The sequence below is a fragment of the Pieris rapae genome, chromosome 23 (genome assembly GCF_905147795.1).
Source record: "Pieris rapae chromosome 23, ilPieRapa1.1, whole genome shotgun sequence".
NCBI lineage: Eukaryota > Metazoa > Arthropoda > Insecta > Lepidoptera > Pieridae > Pieris > Pieris rapae.
Genome location: NC_059531.1, coordinates 3743947 through 3766679, shown reverse-complemented (window position 1 = coordinate 3766679; position 22733 = coordinate 3743947). Strand labels below are relative to the sequence as shown.

The 22733-nt window shown below is 32.8% G+C and overlaps 3 protein-coding genes across 14 annotated transcripts in view; 2 read left to right on the top strand and 1 right to left on the bottom strand.

The window, feature by feature from the left end:
- Nucleotides 1–283: 283 nt before the first annotated feature.
- On the top strand, nucleotides 284–11102 carry LOC111002963 (septin-2). The gene is made up of 9 exons (XM_045633427.1): nucleotides 284–387; nucleotides 710–827; nucleotides 1302–1444; nucleotides 2418–2604; nucleotides 5516–5634; nucleotides 6260–6452; nucleotides 6892–7055; nucleotides 8400–8537; nucleotides 8955–11102. The coding sequence occupies exons 1-9, from the start codon at nucleotides 352–354 to the stop codon at nucleotides 9120–9122; spliced, it is 1266 nt and encodes a 421-aa protein (XP_045489383.1). The 5' UTR covers nucleotides 284–351; the 3' UTR covers nucleotides 9123–11102.
- A 640-nt stretch (nucleotides 11103–11742) lies between these two features.
- On the top strand, nucleotides 11743–13582 carry LOC111002964 (lethal(2)neighbour of tid protein 2). The gene has a single exon (XM_045633492.1). It carries the CDS (start codon nucleotides 12089–12091, stop codon nucleotides 13574–13576), a length of 1488 nt encoding a protein of 495 aa, XP_045489448.1. The 5' UTR covers nucleotides 11743–12088; the 3' UTR covers nucleotides 13577–13582.
- Nucleotides 13583–17146: 3564 nt separating this feature from the next.
- LOC111002965 (E3 ubiquitin-protein ligase hyd) overlaps nucleotides 17147–22733 on the bottom strand; it is a 54422-nt gene continuing 48835 nt past the window's right edge. For all 12 annotated transcript variants that reach the window (XM_045633480.1, XM_045633481.1, XM_045633483.1 and 9 more), the window contains exons 45-50: nucleotides 22287–22449; nucleotides 21380–21560; nucleotides 20494–20700; nucleotides 19822–19969; nucleotides 18993–19223; nucleotides 17147–18088 (exon numbers count right to left, since the gene is read on the bottom strand). In XM_045633480.1, the coding sequence (XP_045489436.1) occupies nucleotides 17876–18088; nucleotides 18993–19223; nucleotides 19822–19969; nucleotides 20494–20700; nucleotides 21380–21560; nucleotides 22287–22449 (1143 nt within the window). In that variant the 3' untranslated portion in view covers nucleotides 17147–17875. The remainder of the gene's footprint in view (nucleotides 18089–18992; nucleotides 19224–19821; nucleotides 19970–20493; nucleotides 20701–21379; nucleotides 21561–22286; nucleotides 22450–22733) is intronic.

Sequence of the window (22733 nt, the reverse complement as noted above, 5' to 3'; positions counted from 1 at the left end):
TCAAATTTTGAAAATAAACTCTTAGTGCTAGGAACTTTTATTAAATTCTTTTGTTTTTATTTTACTCATCAAATATTTGGAGGATTTGATAAGGTTACGCCATTATATTTTGGGTAAACGAATCTATTCAAAATTTGTTGTATTTTTAGCACAATACAAATTGATTTTTGAATTTATTATTTTTGCGTTGCCCAACTTGACTATTGATTAGAGGTGCGAAACAGAATTGTCATTGTCATATGTCAGTAGTGGACGACATTATTTTTGACAGTTAAATATTTTCCTATAGTATAGTCTAATTTCTTATTTCAGTCATTAGCCAGACGTGAACCTGTATACTATACTTATAAAATGGCTGCGATAGACGTTGAGCCTATGCCTATAAAAGTGAGTAATTTATTTATTTGCCTTGTTTAGAGTTTTACGGTATGATTCGTAAAGAGAGAGTGGAATTTTATTCATAGTTATATCAATTAAACATTAATTGTTTCGATTTAAGAAATGGTGAGAGTCACAGCTTGGGCGTTCTCCATTCGTATCGCTGTTTACTATAGGATATAGACATTCAGTTTTCATTTATGACGCACTAATCCAAACAAAACAACGGGTATATTGTTTAAAAACAAATCAATTTATCGACATATTTCATGTATGAGTCAATGAACATGCATATAGCTATAGTGAAGATTATAATAAGATTTTATCTAAGGTGGAGACTGCAATGCGTACGTTAAAGTTGTCGGGGCATGTCGGTTTCGACAGCCTGCCGGACCAACTAGTAAACAAGAGTGTGCAGAATGGATTTGTGTTCAACATTCTATGTATTGGTAAGTGATTCATTGTATACGCGTTTAATCAACTGTACTCGATAGATAAAAGTTTGCTTGACGTAATGTTATTTTATTGACTTGTTGATAATGTTTCTGACCCTTATGTTTGCATTCATTAAATTAGTAATTGTTTAATAGACTAGTGGGGTTGAAGTGGCCTTGTATGTTGCATTAATAATTGTTCATAATTGAAAGTCACTAAATTAAAGTTGAATATCCAGGGCAAGCTTATTCTAGCGGTTTATAATCAATACCTATTTCACTTAAGTGCCTCTGGAAGCAAGTATGTTGTACTAACTGTTCTCGTTTTAAACAATTAATGTTTTGTAGTGAATTAAAACGAGAACACATTTACTAAGCATAATTCAACTTAGCTGTAGAAGAATTGTGTTATAACTGCTATTATGGATTAATGTTGTTACATCACACATATAATCAAGTATCAAATAATCAAACTTGATATGTTAATAGGTGAAACTGGCTTAGGCAAATCTACACTTATGGACTCTTTGTTTAACACCAATTTTGAGTCTTCTCCTAGTCCACACAACCTGCCAACTGTTAAATTGAAAGCACATACCTATGAACTGCAAGAAAGCAGTGTACGGCTTAAGGTAGGTGAATTCATTTATATGCTTCAATATTTTTTATTTATATTAAATTGTTGTAATTCTACAGCTAATATATAATTTTAGTTAGCTGTTGGGTTAGAAAATGTTATGATTGATCCTTATTAAATTATTTATACATGTTTCAATTGAAATTCTTTTGTCAGTTTTTATATGATTCATGGGTAGGGAAATTTTGATTATATATACAACAGCATAATAACAGGTTATTTAGTGAGTCTATAAAAAATCATGTGAAGGAATAATTTACATATATTGTATTTCTTTGAGAGTGATGTTTTAATTCCATAGTTCTAGCACAATTGACATTGAAAGCAATCACTCAAGAACACTTGCAAATCTAATTTAAATATATTATATTAAAAAAAACCTTATATATATAAATCATTTGATAAATCTAGTTCATGTTACTATTCTAAATAAGAGAAATAAAATATAATTTATAAGCATATTGTATAGAGTTTTTAATATTTATTATTACTAAACAAGAGGTTTAATATTTTTACAGTTACATAAAGAGTGTAAAAGTGATAAACCCTAATTTATAGAAACTTTATTCTCCAATCTTTGATCTATTTGTTGTTGAATTCTGTTCACACGGTGATTAATCAGTTTAATTAATTAAACTTTCCAAACCCAGTAATTATATTTTTTCTTATAAGATTCGATATAGAAGTCTTATTAAAATCTATTTTTTCTCGTAGTTAGTTCAGGTTAATTTCATTTCTGATCAAAAATAAACATTTTACATGACAATTACTACAGAAAGTTCAAAAGGCGCCAAATTTAACACATGTTTTTTATACATCACCGCGCATGTGCAAATTTATTAATGAATATCTTTCAGGTCGTTAGTTAAATGCCTAGGCTGTAAATTGTACAGCTTATTCATGTAGTTGGCTGCGACAGCGCCACTGTATTTTTAAATAGTATATAATAAAGATATATATTATTTCAGTTGACACTCTGCGACACTGTGGGATATGGTGATCAAGTCAACAAGGACGATAGTTTCAAAGCCGTAGTGGACTACATTGATGCTCAGTTTGAGGCGTATTTGCAAGAAGAGCTTAAAATTAAGCGCTCCCTACCGACTTACCATGACAGCCGCTTGCATGTTTGTCTTTACTTCATTTGTCCGACTGGTGAGTTTTTGAAGCTATTATATAAAAACTCTTTCGTTTGTCTATTGTTAAAGAACTGAAAATACTTTGTCATTATAATGCCATATTAGCGGCCGTTAATAATATTTATTTATTTATTTGGAAATAAAACAGATGCATCTTTACAATACAAAATGAAGTTTAAAACATAAAATTAACACATTGGATGGATAATATTTGTATGTAAGCAGCATACAAAGATTATAGGTTAGGTTTTATTACTTGAAATTAGTGTTAGATGTGTGTGACACATAAAATACACGAAGATAATTTAAGTTTTCAATAGCTTGAATAAAATTAATATACAATTTTTTTTTACATTCTGCCTAATATTACATACGTTTTTAATAAAGTTTACATTATACTTATGTATTATTACGTTCTAAGACGTATAAATAGTTGATTTTACGTATTATTCGTAATTAACTTTAAATTATGTCCAAAATCATTTAGTATTGGTAAACATACAAGACTGATAACTAGACATGGGCGTTGTAACACTAGCAATACCAGAATGTAAGTGCGTGCTCCCATTTCACCATTCCTCCTACTGATAGAAGACCAATCTTTGTTTATTAATTTTTATTATTATTATTTATGACTTCAGAAGTCAGGTGGATTGGTGAAATGGTTGCACAAATGTTGTGTAAAACAAAAATTGGCGATTAAAAACATTGGCGGAGAGTTTATTGCCAGTTCCCCTTTTTCATTCTACGTCTTTGATTTGAGAACTGGCAGTAAATGTAATTAGAAGCATTTCATATACATTTCTGTTTTTGACGTTTATAAGTTTACATTGTGGTATAGAATCAATGATTTTTAAATTTTAATAATTAATACTGTACCTCATTGGGGAATTAGGAGGTTAATGTAGACCAAATGGTCTAAGATCCGGCTGCAGGATTAGTGCATCTAAAAATTATTAAAATTAAAACACTGTGGTTTTTTTTTGTTAGAATAAAATGCCGCATATTTTGAGTTAACTTGATAACAAGTGAACGAGATGTTTTATTTAAAATACTAGCGGCCATTTTGATAGGCAACTTGGTAGATATATCCTAATTATTATACATAAAATTTGTTTTTTAGTAACTAAAAGATGCGTGCACTAATCCTGCAGCCGGATCTCGTACTAAATCAGATAAAAGTAGATTTTTATTTGGTTATTTAAAGTAGGTATAGCTCATTGCGGATCAATTAAATGTGGTACCAGGACGGTATGATTGACCTGATGACCAATACATTAGCGTCCTTGACATTGAATTATTCAATGCACGCCTGACACGATAGTTGAAAAAATAACTGTACAAACTTTTACTTACCGACGATTTAAAGCCGACCTTGTTTGTATAGAGAATTATTGCGAGTAACTATTTGGTAGGAGAAAGATTTTTATTTTTGGACGTTCTAACGAATAACACTTATACTTGATTTGAAAAAAAAAACCTACGTAGAGAGATTTTTGCAACGGATATTGACCATACATACCTATTTGCAACAAATTTAATTTTCTTGTGTGTCATGAACACATTTTACATGGCAAATTGGACAAGCTCACGTGATGTGTAAGATCCATGAACACCCTCAATGTCAGAGGGCTCGCGAATGCGTTGCCGGCCTCTGCAAAATTTTTGCTTAAAATAATATAACAGCCTATAATAATTTTGACAAATGGATATGTATTATGTAGTCATGCCATTTAATTTGTATAAAACTACAATTATTTGTGATTAATATCGGTATACAGGAAAATCGAAAAGGTTAAATGAATTGTAGGAAATAGTTGTAGTTAAGTACATAAACGCCGTTATTTTTATATAAACGCGTTTTTTATATATAACTAATATAACTAGCCTCTCTTTCACAATGTGTCCAGAAAGAAAGTGGGTTATAATACATTACCAAATTAAAAAAAAACTGCGTGCGTACAAAGTACACATGTCAGAAGTAAAACTATAAAAATTAATTATTTCTAAGGTAAAAGCCCAAATAGATGATCATACACTTATTTCGATTCGATCGAATGGTCCCACATAATATAATAGTGTAGTGATGTACACAAATATTGATAAACAATCGCGATTTATGTTTATGTACCTATTCATAATATTGGTGTGACAAATAAAGACTAAATTATTGATTTTTATTTAAATAAATACATAATTATTTATTAATTAGTAATCGCTGCTTTATTTTATAAAAAGTTAATATTTTTGTTTTTTATTATAGTATAGATTATAGATTTTTGTGAACTTTGAGTGAATCTATTTTCTTTGATTTTTCATCAAAATGAATCCTCAGCCAAGTACATCACAAAAAAACGTGGATATTTTCTTGTCCCCAAGGAAAAAACGTAGACGGAAAGCTTTCACTGTTACGGAAAATGTAATCCCTAATAAAATTAATCGTCATAACTAAATTATCCATTCAGAAATATTTAATTTCCAGATATACTTAGTTTCTATTAAAGTAGTAGTTGTTTAGAAGTAATACTATAAAGCAGAGGAATCGATCCGGAAATATCTCATTTCTGTATCGAATAATTTCGCAACGTCACTATTTAGGTTCATAACGTTGCAACACTGTAATTGTCAAATCTGGAATCGAATTAAAACTTTTAGGGTCTGTTTCACAATGTATGGATAAAGTGCAAAATATCTATGCAACACATAAATTATTCGAAAGATAAAAGTTCCGAATAAGATACTTCGAATTTCATGACGTATAGCGCTATCTGACAGTCGTGAAACGCAAAAATACTATTTATCCTACGAATAAGTAATAAATAGCTTATTTGGAACTTATCCGGACATTGTGAAACAGGCCCTTAGTATAGTAGTTTATATAAAGAAAGATCCGTGGAAAAATAACATTCTTGTATTGATATTTTCAGGACATGGCCTCAAATCAATTGATCTTGTTTGTATGAAGAAATTGGATACTAAAGTGAACATTATTCCCATCATTGCAAAGGCTGATACCATCTCGAAGACTGAACTGCAGAAATTTAAGGTAATAAATATAACATATTTTCTATGACAAGGCAAGGTTTTGATGATTGAGATCTATACTTGAAACATAAAATTCTTACTGGCGATTATAATTGCTTAGTGACGTCTCATTCTAAACATTTATAATGTGACGTCACTAAACACTACAAAATAAATTAATAAACGCATTATTTAGATACAATTTTTAAACAGACTTATAAAATCTACCAAGAAACCAAAATCATGACGATTAAACAACTGTGTTAAACTGTGAAAACTGTGAAAAAAAAAACTAAAATGCAGTAGTGATGAACTATAAATATTAAAATTAATCAAAAAGACTTTGTTTAAATAAATAAATTATTAGTAAATACTACTATCACCGACGTATATGAAATTGATTTAAAAACACCAAAATAATATTTATTTATTCACACTGTTAGGAAACACGTGTTCTAAATATAATAATACTAGAATATACAACTTGAACATAGTTATCGATTTCCATGACCTAGACCTAACTTAACGATGTCGAATTTAAGTGTCGGTGTGCGCGCGCATCGTAAAAATTCACTCTCATCATTTTTCTCCATCGCTCCAAAAGAAGAATAATTTCAATAGTTTTATAATTTGTTTTCGTTTTTCAGTCCAAAATTATGCAAGAACTCCAATCAAACGGTGTCGAAATATACCAGTTTCCAACTGATGATGAATCCGTCTCCGAAGTGAACACTACGATGAACAGTCATATTCCATTTGCTGTGGTTGGCAGCACTGATTTTGTCAAAATTGGGAACAAGACTGTGAGAGCCAGGCAGTATCCTTGGGGGACTGTGCAAGGTAATTAATTTAGTAAATAATTGCCTAGAAATTAATTTAATAAATTTGACAAATATTACGTATATTCGCAGATTTACTACAATGTATTCCCACCCCCTGCATGCATTTCGTTTTAGAGCATAGACAATGTGTGGGTAGTTTGTGTAAAAATAACTAATTACTGTTGACGTAATCACCATATAAGATAATCAAAGGGCGTGGCCGGTCACGTGATTATTCCCATACAAATTTGCATGCATTTCTAGTTTAGTGGGCAATATTTTTCTTAGTCCCTTTTTTCTAAATTATTATTTTTTAACTATAAACGACTATATATCAGTTTTTTTTAAATCCTTCCGAGTCTGTAATTGAAAATATTTTTAATTTTCATAGTACTATATTAATTTGTTAATTATGCGACTTTTAATATAATTCTTATTTAATAATTAAATATTTCCAGTTGAAAATGAGTCTCATTGCGACTTTGTGAAGCTTCGCGAGATGTTAATTCGCACCAACATGGAGGACATGCGAGAGAAGACTCACGCGCGCCACTACGAGTTGTACCGCCGTAGAAGACTCGCGCAAATGGGATTCAGCGATGTTGACGCGCATAACAAACCGGTAATCTATTGCTATAGTACGGACGCGGAGCACGAAGAATTTCGTACAATGACCTTTGGGCCTACTGCCAGTGGTTAAAAACATTTTTTTTATAAGTACGAATATTAAAAACGGTAGCTTTGATTTTTATTTAGACTAAACGGCTTCATGGATTTATAAAAAGGAAAAGTTATGATTGCGACTAAGATTTGGTAAAAAAAACAGAAATACTCTTAAAAAAAACATTTAATTTTAGTCAGAGGCATCTATTTCTGATGAACTATCAGATGTTTCGCCAGATACGTTACTACTTATATACTATACTATAGCATATATATGTCTTTATGGTTATGACTAAAAGGTTTACAATCTCTGAATACGGCGGTCACTGCATCTGTGTGAGCGCAACGGCAATATGTTTATGCGCGAGCGACAAAGACATAAGATGAGGGGTCATTCTACGAAATTCTTCGTGCTCCGCGTCCGTACTATAAATATTAATATATAAACAGTAGGTTATTTCATTATTTTATCAAAGTGAAACTTTTATTACATCGTCTCAAACTTTTTAGTCTGTGTGACGCATGTCGCGTGACGGTCGGCCGCGGAGTAGGGATAAAGTGAAAGGCGCTCGTCATAGCAGCCAAGGCCAATATGGCGGCGCATATAGTTATATATTATTCTGTGCTCCACGCTTTTTCAATATGTGTATATAATCTTAATAATTGATAAGTAAAAAAAGAGTGTGTATACTTATGTACACGCGTTGGAAGTTATACTTCTTTGGTGTATGGAAAAAAGTAAATAAATGCGATAGTGATTAACGATAAATATTAAAATTAATCAATAAATATTTTTAGTATGAATTATATTAAATAATAATTTTGTCATTTATTAGTAAATAATACATAGTAAAATTTCTAATTACACTGTTTGATCACAACACAGTAAGATGGTGTATTAAATATAATACTGCTTCATCTACTAAACACGGGAATCTTTCTGATTCAATAATATATCTTTTTGTTGCAAAATGTATCATGTATTCCATCTGTGGCTATATTCTCAGTGTATTTATTTGCTATTATATATAATTTATGTTAGCTGTAGGAGTACAAAATAAATAAATATAGAAAAAAAAGAAATGAATTATAGACCAATTTGATTAAAACCGTTTTAACTAAAAGGCAACTTAGTATAATCTTTTAATAACATAGCTTTTACACATGTAAAGACCACGTCAAAAAATTTAAAATTTTGTTAAATAATTATAAGTTTACAAAACATAGCTTCAATCCGGTAAAGTGTTTTTTTTAAAGGCAACTTTTAAACACATATAAGTACATGCATATGATATCATTTTAGGTGTCCTTCCAACAAACATTTGAGCAGAAGAGATCAGCTCATCTCGCCGAGTTGCAGCTGAAAGAAGATGAGATGCGTCAGATGTTCGTTCAACGCGTAAAGGAAAAGGAGGCTGAACTGAAGGAAGCTGAAAAAGAGGTGAGATTTCGATTCGATTATGAGCAGTGTTGGCCTAGTGGCTTCAGCGTGCGACTCTCATACCTGAGGTCGTAGGTTCGATCCCCGGCTGTGCACCAATGGACTTTCTTTCTATGTGCGCATTTAACATTTTCTCGAACGGTGAAGGAAAACATCGTGAGGACGCGACATGTCTTAGACCCAAAATGTCGACGACGTGTGTCAGGCACTGGAGGCTGATCACCTACTTGCCTAATAGATTTAAAAATGATCATAAAACAGATTCAGAAATCTGAGGACAAGACCTAAAGAGGTTGTAGCGCCAAGTTTTGGTTTGCTGAGGCCATATTTTGAATAGTTTAGTAGAGATAAAATTATCAGTTAAATATTAATATCGTATAATTATTTTTTATTAAATATATTCATTTATTTTTGCAGCTCCATGCGAAATTCGACAAGCTGAAGAAAGACCATACAGAAGAGAAGAAGCGGCTCGAAGAGCTTCGTAAGAAGATAGAAGATGACACAATTGAATTCAACCGTCGCAAACAACAGACCCAACACTCACACCACACTCTTACTCTTGGCAAGAGCAAGAAGAAGTGAGGACACACCTCGTCTCTTAGCAGGTCCTTCCGGTAACCTTTACCCATAGACAAAAACCTTGACCGGAAATATGACTGCCGCCAATTTGTCGATTATTCTAGAACTGTGCTGAATATTTTGTTTTGATGATATTTTATTGGATATTTTGTTTACTCTGTGCAAAGACAGTTTACTAACTTAATGCCGTCAGAATTTATTGAAAAATATTTGAAAAAAAAATCTAATGTAAGTAACCGTGCAGAGAAGACGGGTTATTTTTGCAGCAAATAAAATTTAAATAAAAAAAAGTGTGTACATATGTACACGCGTTAGAAGTTATACTTCTTTGGCATAACCAGATTAAAATCTTATAAAATTTTTATTCTACGTTTATAGAACGACCTAACAATAGAAAAAAGGGTTTTTATTACATTGAAAGATTGATCATAACGCATTGTCTAGTTAAAGGTTTATTTAAATATCACAAAAAACCTAAAATGTTGACTGTAACTTCTGGGTCTCGAATTTTTGTGACGGTGTGCGCGCGCATCGTAAAAATTTACTCATAATTTTTCCCTAAGTATAACTTGAAAAAGAAATAATAAAATCTCGGCCAATAAATTCTTTGTCTTTAGCAAAGCGAAGATTAATACTTGCTAAATCGGTAAAGTTTGTAATCGGCACATGTTTTTTTAATAATCAACAAATAAAAACTAGTCCCGCCCGCTAAACGACTATATACACTCCTTTTGCTTTCGACGTACAAGTTTCGAGCGAACTATCGCGTTTGGCAATTTTTTATCCTTAATAGTCTATTAATAGAATTGAAATAATACCTAACCTTCAAGCTGAACCTTTAAGTATTAAGGGTTCCATAGATAAGCGAAAGCATTCATTTCATCGAAGCTTGTACACATCAATCATTTCCAGCTTCATTGACAGCTGTCAATGTCAAAAACATTTTCCGTAGATCTAAAAATCTTTGTCTGGATATTTTTGAATTTTGTTTGCCCTCTCAGATGTTTTTATTAGTGCCTTTAATTATAGAGTATTGTACTAATGGTATAATATGAGATAATTTTATTCATTCTGTAAAACTTTATGGTATCACGAATAATATGTTAAAAGGGTTGAATTTTTAATTGCTGGTTTGAGTGACTGAAAAAAAAGTTTTTAATTTGATATTGATTATGCTGATTTAGGAAAGGTAGATAGATTTTAATAGAGCTTTTAAAGAAAACATAGATGCAATATTCAATTTTGTAAGCACATGCAATTCCGAGATTTTACACAGATTTACACACTAAAACTTGTGTTAGCACATAAATTGGGAAATGACACTTACCGAAATCTAGAAAATTTCTCTATGATTTTATGACATTAAAATTTGAAATCAAATAAAATTTTACATTCTAGGATACATTCTAGATAAAACGATATAATTCTCTGGTTCCAATACAATTTGCTAAATCTTTTTGCTAATTAAGCATCTCGTCCAAATGGACTGCCAATTTACTTGCACCTAGCCATATACTAATGTTTTATACCAAATTTTATTTATCTCTAGACTAAGTTAGTTATAAGAATAATTTCGTCAAGTATTATTGGAGAATCGATCTTGTAATTAATTTAATTTTAAAAATTAATTGGTGTTTATTAATATTTGTATTAAAGGAATACGACAACCATACTTCAGTCGATTCTTTTCACTTTATTACAAATAAATGTGGTTATTTTTTGAACGCAAACTTTTAGATATACTTTACTTGGTTGGAATGTCGTTAAAAGTTTAATTTCGATTAGTAATTCTTGGTGAGATTAAATTCTGAACACAAACTTTGTATGTATGATGTAATGTTTATAGGTTTCTCAATTGCCAAGTAGATATTAACCAATCTAGTAATGCACTAAGCATATCAAGCGTTTTATTTTAGTTATAAATGGTTGATCTGTGTGTTATTGTAAACATTGGTAATCATGCAATGTTATTAGAACATTCATAATTCAAAATTTTAGGGAACACAGTTTAGAAATTCAGTCTATCTGCACTCATATATAAAAATTTAAATAACTAATAAATACACTTATATTGACTGAATTGGTTTTAAATTGTATGAAAGTTGTGTTTAAAATAGATGAAACTTGGCTTAACTAGGTGTATTATTTTTCATGAATTTTAATATACACATATATGAGCTCTCTTGTTTAATCTGCATTTATTCATTCCCTTATAGTATTATTACAGTTTTGTATTTTATAGGTAATAAATTATATTGATATGAAATTGTTTTATTTCTATGGTATACTTTTACAGGACGGATTCGCTACAAGTATACGCGCCATGTCACCTATATTATATATATTATGCTCAGTCTCCGCTTGCTCGCAGTTAATAGTTTTCAATTCTTAGGTAGCGACCTAATAGTAAAGTTATTAAAAAAAATATTTTGAGAAGACTAATGTATTTTAGAAAGTTTTATGGGAATTGTATACAAATAACTTTCAACATTAATAATCTATGTTTTTGTAATACAAGTTGTATGCTGCAAGCAAATTAATAAATCACTAGGGTATTATTTATAGTCATTTAACTCTGTCAACTCAGACCGCAGACGATAAATGTGACGCCTGACCTGACGGTAGTCTGTGCTACAGTGCTACCTAAAAAATAGTATCTTAATCTTTGAACATTGAAAATGTTATTGAATGTATTTTTAAAACTTAGATATAAATAATCAGACCAGGCTTGTTTAAATTTTATATAACAATTTAAAAGACGACTTCAAAAGCAATCTACACTGGGGTCAGAAATTTTTTCTACCTAATATTTATTACTAGAACATAACCTGACAGGCCCGGACGGCGGACACCGGTGACTGGCATCTGAATCTATTTTTAAAAACCTTCTCGTAAGGTGAAACCTATTGCTTAGGAGAGCTAGTCTAGGAAAACGTAATCTACGATAAATGGTAATCAAATTATAGAAGATGGGACGAAATACCGTTCAGATAAGATATCAAGACATAAAAAAAATGTTTACATGGACATATGTGAAGAAAATAATAGTAGATCCTGCTCATTTATCGTTTATTGCATTCTGCATTTTGGTCGCGGAGTTGGTCCTAAATGTACTGATTGTAGAAAAAGTGCCTTACACAGAAATAGATTGGAAAGCATATATGCAAGAATGCGAAGGATTCTTAAATGGTACCTTTGATTACAGCAAGCTCCGTGGTGATACAGGACCTCTGGTGTATCCTGCTGGTTTTGTATATATTTATTCATTTTTATACTTTGTTACTAGTCATGGTGAAAATATTAAGTTAGCGCAATATATTTTTATCAGTGTTTATTTAGTATCACTTATTTTTGTTTTAAGAATTTATTTTAAAACAAAGAAAGTGCCACCATATGCCCTTGCAATCACAATTTTAACCTCATATAGAATTCACTCTATTCATGTTTTAAGAATGTTTAATGATCCAATTGCTGTTTTACTGTTGTATGCATCACTTAATTTATTTTTAGATTCAAGGTGGTATTTAGCTAGCTTTATATACAGCTTAGCAGTTTCTGTAAAGATGAATATTTTGTTATATGCGCCAGCCCTGTTTTTCTTTTATTTGATTAATTTAGGATTGAAAGATACATTTAAACAATTATTTGTATGCGGTCTGACACAATTGATTTTAGGCCTTCCATTTTTGATAAGTAACCCAGTTGCTTATATTCGAGGAAGTTTTGATGTTGGTAGAGTTTTTAATCATACATGGACTGTTAATTATAGATTTATGGATGTGAAAGTATTTGAAAGTGCATGGTTTCATTTAATTTTGTTAGGAATACATATCATGTTGTTATTATTGTTTTTACCAATGTGTATACAATATTTTAGAAGTTATTGCCGTTTAAAGTATGTTCAAAAGCAAGTACAGCCTCAAATAGATGCCAAAAATTTAGAGGATAAGAAAAAAGTGAAAGCTAAGAAAACAATGAAAAGCAAATTGGAAAAGGATGAAGATCTTACCAAAGAACAGGAACAATTATTAAAATCATTTGAAAATATGCTTAAAAAGTCAGCGCCAAAGGGAAGTAAGGGAAACAATGAAGTGAAACCCAAAAGTTCTGAAGCTGAAGCTAAGCAATATAATATAAATTTTGATATACTTTCACAATTGTTTATTTTACCTATGTTTTTGGTTAACTTTATTGGTGTAGTTTGCGCTAGAAGCCTGCACTATCAGTTTTATTCTTGGTATTTCCATACACTACCATACCTGTTGTGGTCAACTAATTTTTGTTTGGTTGTTAGATTTTTAATTTTGGCCTTAATTGAATTTTGCTGGAATACTTATCCAAGTACGGATGCAACTAGTGTTTTATTACATGTGTGTCATATTAGCATTTTGTATGGTATTTACAGTAAAATGTCAAGAGAATTTAATTTTGTTTCACAAACTAATAAAGCTTTGTAAATTGAATTGTTTTATTTGAATTTTCCCTTAAATATTATTAGCTAAGCTGACCTTAGTATACTTTTTTAAACATATTTACAAAAGATGTTTGATTCAACAATAACTATTGCAATAATATACCAAGGATTTGGGGGTTTTGTTTGTAAAATGTAAATAAATTAATGAAAAGTTAAGATGACTTTTTGAGGGTAATAACTTAGAAATCATATACACAAATTTGATTATTCTGATTTTGTAGGTGTGTTGGGGGAGTTTGATTTTTGCTGCAGGAGTTTCGTCAAAGTAATTTAAAAATTGTATATATATTTTATGAAATGTATTGAAATTCGTAAACAAACCGCATATTTTCTAGTTTTTTATTGGTTATTACTCATTAGAGATGACATTTTGTTTAAAAAATCGATTTTTAATTAATCGATTGTTTTTTTTACCATGAATCGATAAATACATTAAAAAGTCAATTGGAATAAGGCTTAGGGCAATCTAGCCTTCAAGGGCATTGTATGCTATATGTCGTTTTCTCTTATTTATATATAGAAAATGAAACAACTTAGGTATTACTTGACCTTAAAAGTATATTTGTTTGATGATTTGCTTTTTTAAAAGAATACCGAGTTTTTTTACGCCGGCTTTTTCTCTCGGTCTACACGCTGTCTTCTTTGCCAAGGAATAGGGACGTCGATTCAAATTTAATGACGTGGATGTTATGATACACAGGCTTCACGGAGCGACCTCACATTTCGGAGGATTTCCGTTCGTTGTTTAGCCACAGCCTCGCAATCCAGGACTACGTGGGTGACTGATTCCGCTACGCTGAAACAGCCTCTGCACATGAGGCTGTCTGTCGCGCCTAGGATAAATAGATGTTTATTAAGTAGACAATGGCCCGTTATTGTTCCTATCATTGTTTGAGATTGGTTCTGTTTAAGCTTAGAATCCGCTTAGTCAGTTGTGGGTTCACTGCTGGCAGAGCCATTTGGACTGTCTGCACTCTGCAGTCCGCACTATGCGACCATCGTTGATTCTGGATTTCGACGGAGAATCCAAGTTCGCACTAGCGAGAAGGGCAAGGGAAGGAGCAGATAAGGGCCTAATATTAGCCTAGTGGAATAACTGATACCATCATATATTAGGTCTTTACATATGAAATTGGCGTTTTGTATGGGAGGAACAAAAAGTCGAATATTTTTAAATATACTTAATATATTTGATTAATCAAAGTATGGACCATTGTTTTCTATGCACTTTTACCATCTCATAGGTAGTTCATTGAACCCTTTACTAAAAAAACAGTCGGACAGGAATCAATAAAATCTGTAAAGGCGATTTGGACTGCCCCATCAGAGTTAAATTTTTTTCCTTGCAAGTAGTTGTCCAAATTTCGAAAAAATGGTATACTGTTGGCAAGGTCCGGGGAGTACGGAGGATGTCTTAGACATTCCAATTGAAGCTCTTCTAATTTGGTAGCAGTCTGTTGTGCATTGTGTGGTCTGGCGTTGTCGTGAAGTAGCAGTGGCGTGGAGCTATTGACCAGCCTAGGTTGTTTAGCCGCTAGCTTTTCCATCATGGTTTGCAATTGCTGACAATAGACATCAGCCGTAATAGTCTGGCCAGATTTGAGAAAACTGCAATGAACAATACCGGCACTAGTCCACCAAACGCTAACAAGTAACTTTTTTGGGGTTAATTTTCGCTTGGGGCAGGATTTGGCTGGATGGCCAGGATCCAACCATTGCGCTGAGCGCTTCCAATTATCGTAAAGAATCCATTTTTCATCACAGGTAATGATTCGATTTAAAATACCTTCATTATTGTGCCGCAGTAATGTAACGCAGCAGTCGACGCGCGTTTGCCGGTTTGCTTCAGTCAATTCGTGAGGTCCCCATCTTTCAAGCTTTTTAATCTTCCCAATTTGCTTCAAGTGAATTAAAACAGTTTTATCACTAACACCGCAGCCTGCAGTTAACTCGGACGTGGTTTGCGATGGATCCGCTTCCACAATAGCCTTCAATACTTCATTATCAACTTGGGTCTCAGGCCATCCACGGGGCTTGTTCTGCAGGTCGAAATTTCCAGAACGAAAACGTTGGAACCAAAAACGAACTGTGTTTTCTTTTGCAACATGACCGCCATACACATCATTCACCCTTCGAGTCGTTTCCGCAGCACTTCTTAGTCCCACGGCGGAACTGGTACTCGTAAATAATGCGATACTTTAACCAAAACGTTTAGCCAAGATACCAAACGCACACTCAACCTTGATAGTTTTTGATTGAATATCAGCTCATTATAGCTGCAGTTTTTCTGTTAGTATGGTTTCATCAAATTTGATCCCAAAGCGAACGCTTCATAAGCCACAAATACGTAAGGGAATAAGTGTGTCATGTTTGAAAGATTAATTGGGTTAGGCAAGTTAAGTAGATCTTGTTCGTAAGACTGCCAAAATTTTGTATAGAACAGGACTCCACCATCAGATATCCGACCATTGATACCAACATCAACCATCATGAATTCTTTACGAGCATTTACTAAAGCCAATAAAATAATATTATGGAAACCTTTGTAATTAAATCAATCTTCTCATCCAGTCTTTAATCCATGTTTTCTTTCTTGATTGCTTTTTTTAGATAGTAAAATTAATGCTATACTCAATGCAACCATTTTTTTTTCTTTCTATCCATTATGTTAAACGTGCGCACATGATCTAGCTGCGGAGCGACTGACTCAGATTGTACCATGAAATATTGCGTAATATGCGGGGACCATATATTGATGAAGATTATTGACAATCTTGCATTGACAATAATATTTTGTGTGTGCGGCACGCCTAAGTTTTCCATTTTGTAAAATGAGTGACGCAAACAGAAAATAGCTGTACAAATTTGAATTTGGAATTCCTTACCAAAGAGGAGAACATCGTGATTAAAGTGGCCAGTACGAAATACGCCAATTTCATATGTAAGGACCTAATAATATAATGTTGTGTGTTCTTTAGTTGGTATTTTTCACAATAGTATTTGTAAATTTAAAAAGATAGTTCATGGTGAACACTTGCAACCTTAATTACTAATTTGAATTAATTAATTTATATATTTATTTCTTTTTTGTCATTCAGTTTATTATGTGTATGTTGTTTGGTTGATATTTAGTGTAAGAAGCTGTGTACATATATAATTGGATATCAGATTTTCAAATGTTGTTTAGTGTGTAATAACTGTATGTATGCAATCTGTTTTTGTACCTAAATGTAAAAATATAATAAACCAGTTAATCTTACAAAAACTATACGATGTGTGCTTTGCCATTAATCTGTAGATTTATATTTATCGGCAAATCAGATAAACAATATAACTGATTTGAACTAATTAGACTTTGATTTTATTAAATTATAACAAAGCAGCCGCTACCCCACTGCTCCAACATATAAATGTAAATATTTTTTCCTTTACTCAGTGGCTGTCTGGAAGAAATCACTAGTGATAAGGCCACCAGTTGCTTTTCATTAAATTGTTTAATATTTTCCTTTTATGCAATGCAACGAAGCGTTAATAAATAAATAAAACAACACAATAAGCATTTTAGGAAGTATTTATTAAGAACCTTAACTAATCAAAATGAAAACTAATATAACCTTAAATTTATAGATAGAGGCGCATACTTCCTCCGTTATCACATGAATCATAGTTATTGGAATTCGCCGTCTATCTGATCCCAATAAAACAGTACCCATTGCAATCTAAGATCTTTATTAACAAAGCTTTTCTATTCGCATATAAATTATTGAAAATGCAGTCGACCTACATACAACAGGCACAAATGATACAAGTGACATTTTTGATTTATATAAAAACCTTTAGAAAGAAAAAAACATCTGGCTGATATTCAGAAAACTATTTCACCAGAAATGTGGATGATAGGTATTGTGCGAGCCAATCCAGTCACAAATCCAGCATAAATAATACAACTGTATGCGTAGCAATCAATTATATATAGTGCAAAGAGATTTAAATATATACATATACAAAATAATTAAGCTTACGAGATGACTATGTTAAAATCTTTGAGAATGTTGCCTCGACGTCATTGTTAAATGCCAATTGAGTCAATTTACATAGTAACCATACTGTTCAGATAATACATATGTACGAACGCCTTAAAAAAAATCGGTATTTTACAGGGTAGCCGAGCTTGCAATGAAAATATAATTTATACTCCAAGGGTAAATGATATATGTAAATTTACATACAATTAAAATATTTAAATCTCTTTGATATTGATAAATGAGTCGTACCAACTATTCTAGACGAAGCCAAAGTTTTTAGTTTTAATTGCGAGTAATAGTTTATGTTTGAGAACGTGCCGCGAGGAGTACAGAGGTATGTAGAGTCGGGAGATGCAGGTGTTGGCCGTCGGCAGGTGGGCGTCGTCGGCTGGTCTGATTGTCACTGAAGGCATCGGCTGGAAGCCTTCCTCTGATGCTGGCAAAGCTGGCGATCCGGTCCAAAAGTATACCTGATTCACACAATTAATGATTATGATTTTAAGTACGCAAGTACGCACGTACACACGTACGCACGCACGTAGTTGAATACGTTACGCTACCCTGCTCATATCTCAAAGCAATTTGCCCAATTAAAATCAGTTGTTACTGTCAAGTGTTTTGAATAAGAAAATTTTATTTTCAATTCAATAGAAATCGTCATCTTCATACCCATAGTTATTAAAATAAGGGTCTGTTTCACAACGTCCGGATAAATTCCAAATAAGCTATTTATTACTTATTCGTAGGATAAAAAGTATTGTTGCGTTTCACGGCTGTCAGATAGCGCTATACGTCATGAAATTTGAAGTATCTTATTCGGAACTTTTATCTTTCGAATAATTTATGTGTTGCATAGCTATTTGGCACTTTATCCATACTTTGTGAAACAGGCCCTTAATGTAATGTTTTGTAAATGTACAAAATGGGTGTATCTACATCCAAAAATGCTTCGAAGACCAGGGCAACAAGCAAACAGACCGGGGTGATGTCTCAATATCTCTGTTAGTGTGGTGTTATTATGGATGATTATTGAAATCAAAATAGCTTTTGTTAATAGAATAAATCACTAAATCATTGTTTTGAAAATTTACTGTTTCGATTAATTATTAAAAATTTCCTACTTCTACCTAAAAACTATTGTTTATTTTCTTTAGTGGACAGTTAAAACTTTTAATATAAATAAATTATATATGTTACATCTGGGGGGACATTGTCGAAAAGCTAAAATGGGACATGGCACTAAAACGTTTGGGAAACCACTGATTTGTGTAACACAGAAAACACATACATAATCACAATTTTTTTTTCATCTTAAAAATAATTTCGAAGAGACATTAAAGATCATGTCAAATCCTATGAAGAAGAAAAACTCACCAAATCCTGCCTTTCCAAATGCGTCATCTTATCAACTATAGCCCAGAGCCAACGTTTGAATCTGGCGAGTCGTTCCGGGGGTTCCCCGCTCTCGTCATTGAAGCCCGTGTACGACACGAGCGCTGCCACATTGATGTCGCCAACGCCGTTCAGTAGAAGCCTCAGGTCCTCCGCGGTTAGGCCTTCTAGGGCCGATTCGGGCAGCACGTCCAGGACTCCCACTCGCATAGCCTGGAATTTTAGATTTCATCAAATACTAACTATATAGCACGGCTTTACTTGCGTTAGTTGCGTTAGCCTTCGATAAATGGAACATGCACATAGTTAATTTCGTTCACACTGATATAAGAAGATGCAATATTTAATGTGAAATGCAATTATAGGCAAGCAACATACACGAAGAGATATAATAGGAATTACAAAAATCAAAGGTAAATATATTTTTAAAGTATGAATTATGGATATCCAGACCCAAGTCGTTTATCTGAATGATCAATCTGGATATCGGGAGAAATTAAATGATGGAATCATTACTAAATTATTATAATACTTTTGTATTAATTCTCTAACAAATTATAAAAGTAAAGAATAGGTTTTTTTAGTGAATAAATAAAAAACACACATTTTTAAACTAAAATTTCTCTTCAACTTTAAAAGCAGCTTAATTCTGTGAATTAAATGTCAAGTGATTTTCAGAAAATAATTTTAAATGTATTAACATGTGTATGTGTGTATGAGAGAGAGAAAGAGAGAGAGTGTATGTGTGAGAGAAAGAGAGAGTGTGTGAGAGTTTAATAAAGTAATATTCTTTAAATACATTAAATCATACCTCTAAAGCCTTCTCCTGAGATATGACCATGCGATGTTGCGCGTACTTGCGCACGTAGTCGTATACGTTCAACGCGGTTACTTCGATCTCTCGTCCGCCGGGCAATAACTCTACGCAGCCACCGCCTTCTTCTTCGCACATTTCAAGACTGAAAATTATTCATTAGCTTACTTATTTTAATTAAGTGATATAATTTGTGAATTGAGATAAAATGATAAAGTTTGGAGACTGCACTTCAAATAGCTTTTGTGGTTGTGTGAGCGAATGTTTAATTTTTAGATATTAATATTATTAAAAATTAATAAATACATATATATACAAATAATAAATATCAAAGAAACTCATCTAGTGCCAGTTCATAATTATAAGAATAAATAATAAATAAATCAGTGGCACCACAACCTCTTTAGGACTTGGCCTCAAATTTCCGAATCTGTTTCATGATCAATTTTTAAACCTAATAGGCAAGTAGGTGATCAGCCTCCAGTGTCTGACACACGTCGACTTTTCGGGTCTAAGACCTGTCGGTTTCCTCACGATGTTTTCCTTCACAGTTCGAGCAAATGTTAAATGCGCATGTAGAAAGTCCATTGGTGCTCATCCGGGGATCGAACTCGGGTATGAGAGTCGCACGTTTAATCCACTAGGCCAACACTGTTCATAATTACTCACCTAAAATTGAGATCAAGCGCCGCAAAAAGCGTATGAGAGTCGCCGGTTTCCGCGTCAACTACGAGTTGCCTCAAACTCTCGTACACCACTGGATCGAAGAAGGCCAGATCATGGAAGCGTATCTTCCTACCCAGGATATATTTCAGTACGTGACGGTTCAGGAACATTGGACATAGCTCGTTTTGCAGGAGGCACAGGCCTATTATTCTGTAATCAATAATTTTGAATAAATTTTCTATGAACCATTTTTTTTTTCGAAAAACAGTAATTGAGAATAAATAATTTTTTCAGTCTCCAAACCTATATTTAAGACATTAGCTACAATTTATTTAATTGACAACATAATATAATATGTATTGAAAAATGTGTTATTTGTAATGTCATATTTTGCAGTGCGTAAGTAACAACATACGTAGTATATAGTAGTACGTACATTTTTCAAACGTACGTAGACACGTACGTACAAAATATGTAGTATTTGAAAAAGTGTTCTATCAAAAAAAAAGTCTCAATATATATCTAATATATAAAATTCTTGTGTCACGGGGTTAGTAACCGAACTCTTCCGAAACGGCTCGACCGATTCTCATGAAATTTTGTGTGCGTCTTGGGTAGGTCTGAGAATCGAACAACATCTTTTTTTCATCTCTCTAAATGTTAAGGGTGGTCCACCCCTAATTTTTTTTATTTATTTTTTTACGATACACCATACAAAAATACCTTCAACCCTAAATTTTCACCCCTCTACAATCATCCCTTATGTTTTTTTATGTTAATTATAAACTTTAATTTTTTGGCACAAAAACATGGCAAAACAACGTTTGCCGGGTCAGCTAGTATAATATAAAATTGAACTTTTTTATTAACTTAAGTAAAAAGAGATTACCTTCCAACATTTCTAAAAGCGTTAATCCTCTCTGGAGTAGCTCTACCCTGGCGTGGGGAATAATACCCTCTCTTGCCAGGGGAGTAGAACAGCGGTGCGGCGTCGTCCGGGGCCGAGAGGGCTGTCGTGGGGTTAAGGGCTGCGCCCCCGCCACGCTCCGATAGAGAGAATACATCCAGATCTGTTAACAAATTATAAAATTTAATGAATCCTAGCACATCATTCTATTGCGACATTTTGAGCAATCACAATTTCTTGTTTTCTTTGCTCCTTTCCCATTCTAAACTGCTGCAACTTGAGCCGACTTGAACTTGAAACCGAACCTTAAATGGCAGGGTCGCCATGTAAGGAAGGGACTAAATAAGAACGATGTTAATACTCCCAGCTCTAATACAATGCATGTGAATTTATACTAATATAATTATTAATATGGATATAAGGCATAGGTACGCCACAGTTCGTATAGTTAACGATACAAATTGGATAAATGACAGTACATCCGAATACATTCTTGGAGTTTTATACAGATTGTAGAGAGTTTTATCCATATGGTGTGTACGGCACCAACTTGCCCAGAGAAGTGTGTGTGTGGGTGTGTGTGTGAATGTTTCCCTAAAATTATGAATATATTGTAATAAATAATCTGAAAAGGTTTTTAACCTTGTAAAATTGTTAATTCGAAGGAAATTGTCACTCTTAATGCCAGAGGGCTTGCGAGTGTGTTGCTGTCTTTTTAAGAATTGGTACGCTCTTTAAAGGACCCTAAGTCGAATTTTTTGCAAAAAACTTCAGTGGGCAACTGATTCCACTGTGCCCCGCGGTTTTAAACGTATTGGGTCATAAAGTAATAGAACATATCTGGATTCTTGGACCAAGTGGAAAATAGATGAACCGGTTCAATATTTACCAAGTATCGCCTCTGATGGGTGCATAACGATGAGATCCATGGCCTCCCGAACCTTTTGCCTGAGCGCGTCTTCACTTGCGAGCAACACGAGCAACTGAGCAGGTGTCAGCTCTAACAGCATCCCGGTAATCTTGCCCGCAAACGTTGGGTGTAGGGAGTGAACCTAAAAATGTTTTTTTGACATTAGTATGACACCCGTAGGTCAAAAACACATGGGAGTCTGAGATATGATTCAGAGTCGAAAGTTTCTATGTGACTTTGGTATGTCAAATCCAAAACATTTTTGACATATACAATTATAAATCTATTATTTTTAGAAAGAATTGTGATCCATCTTTAGCGTGTTGGCAAATCTGAGGTCGCGGGTTCAATTAATAGCAATAGATTTTCTGTAATGCGAATAATTAAAATTGTTAGGAACTAGAAAAATTTAAATAAAAAAGGAAA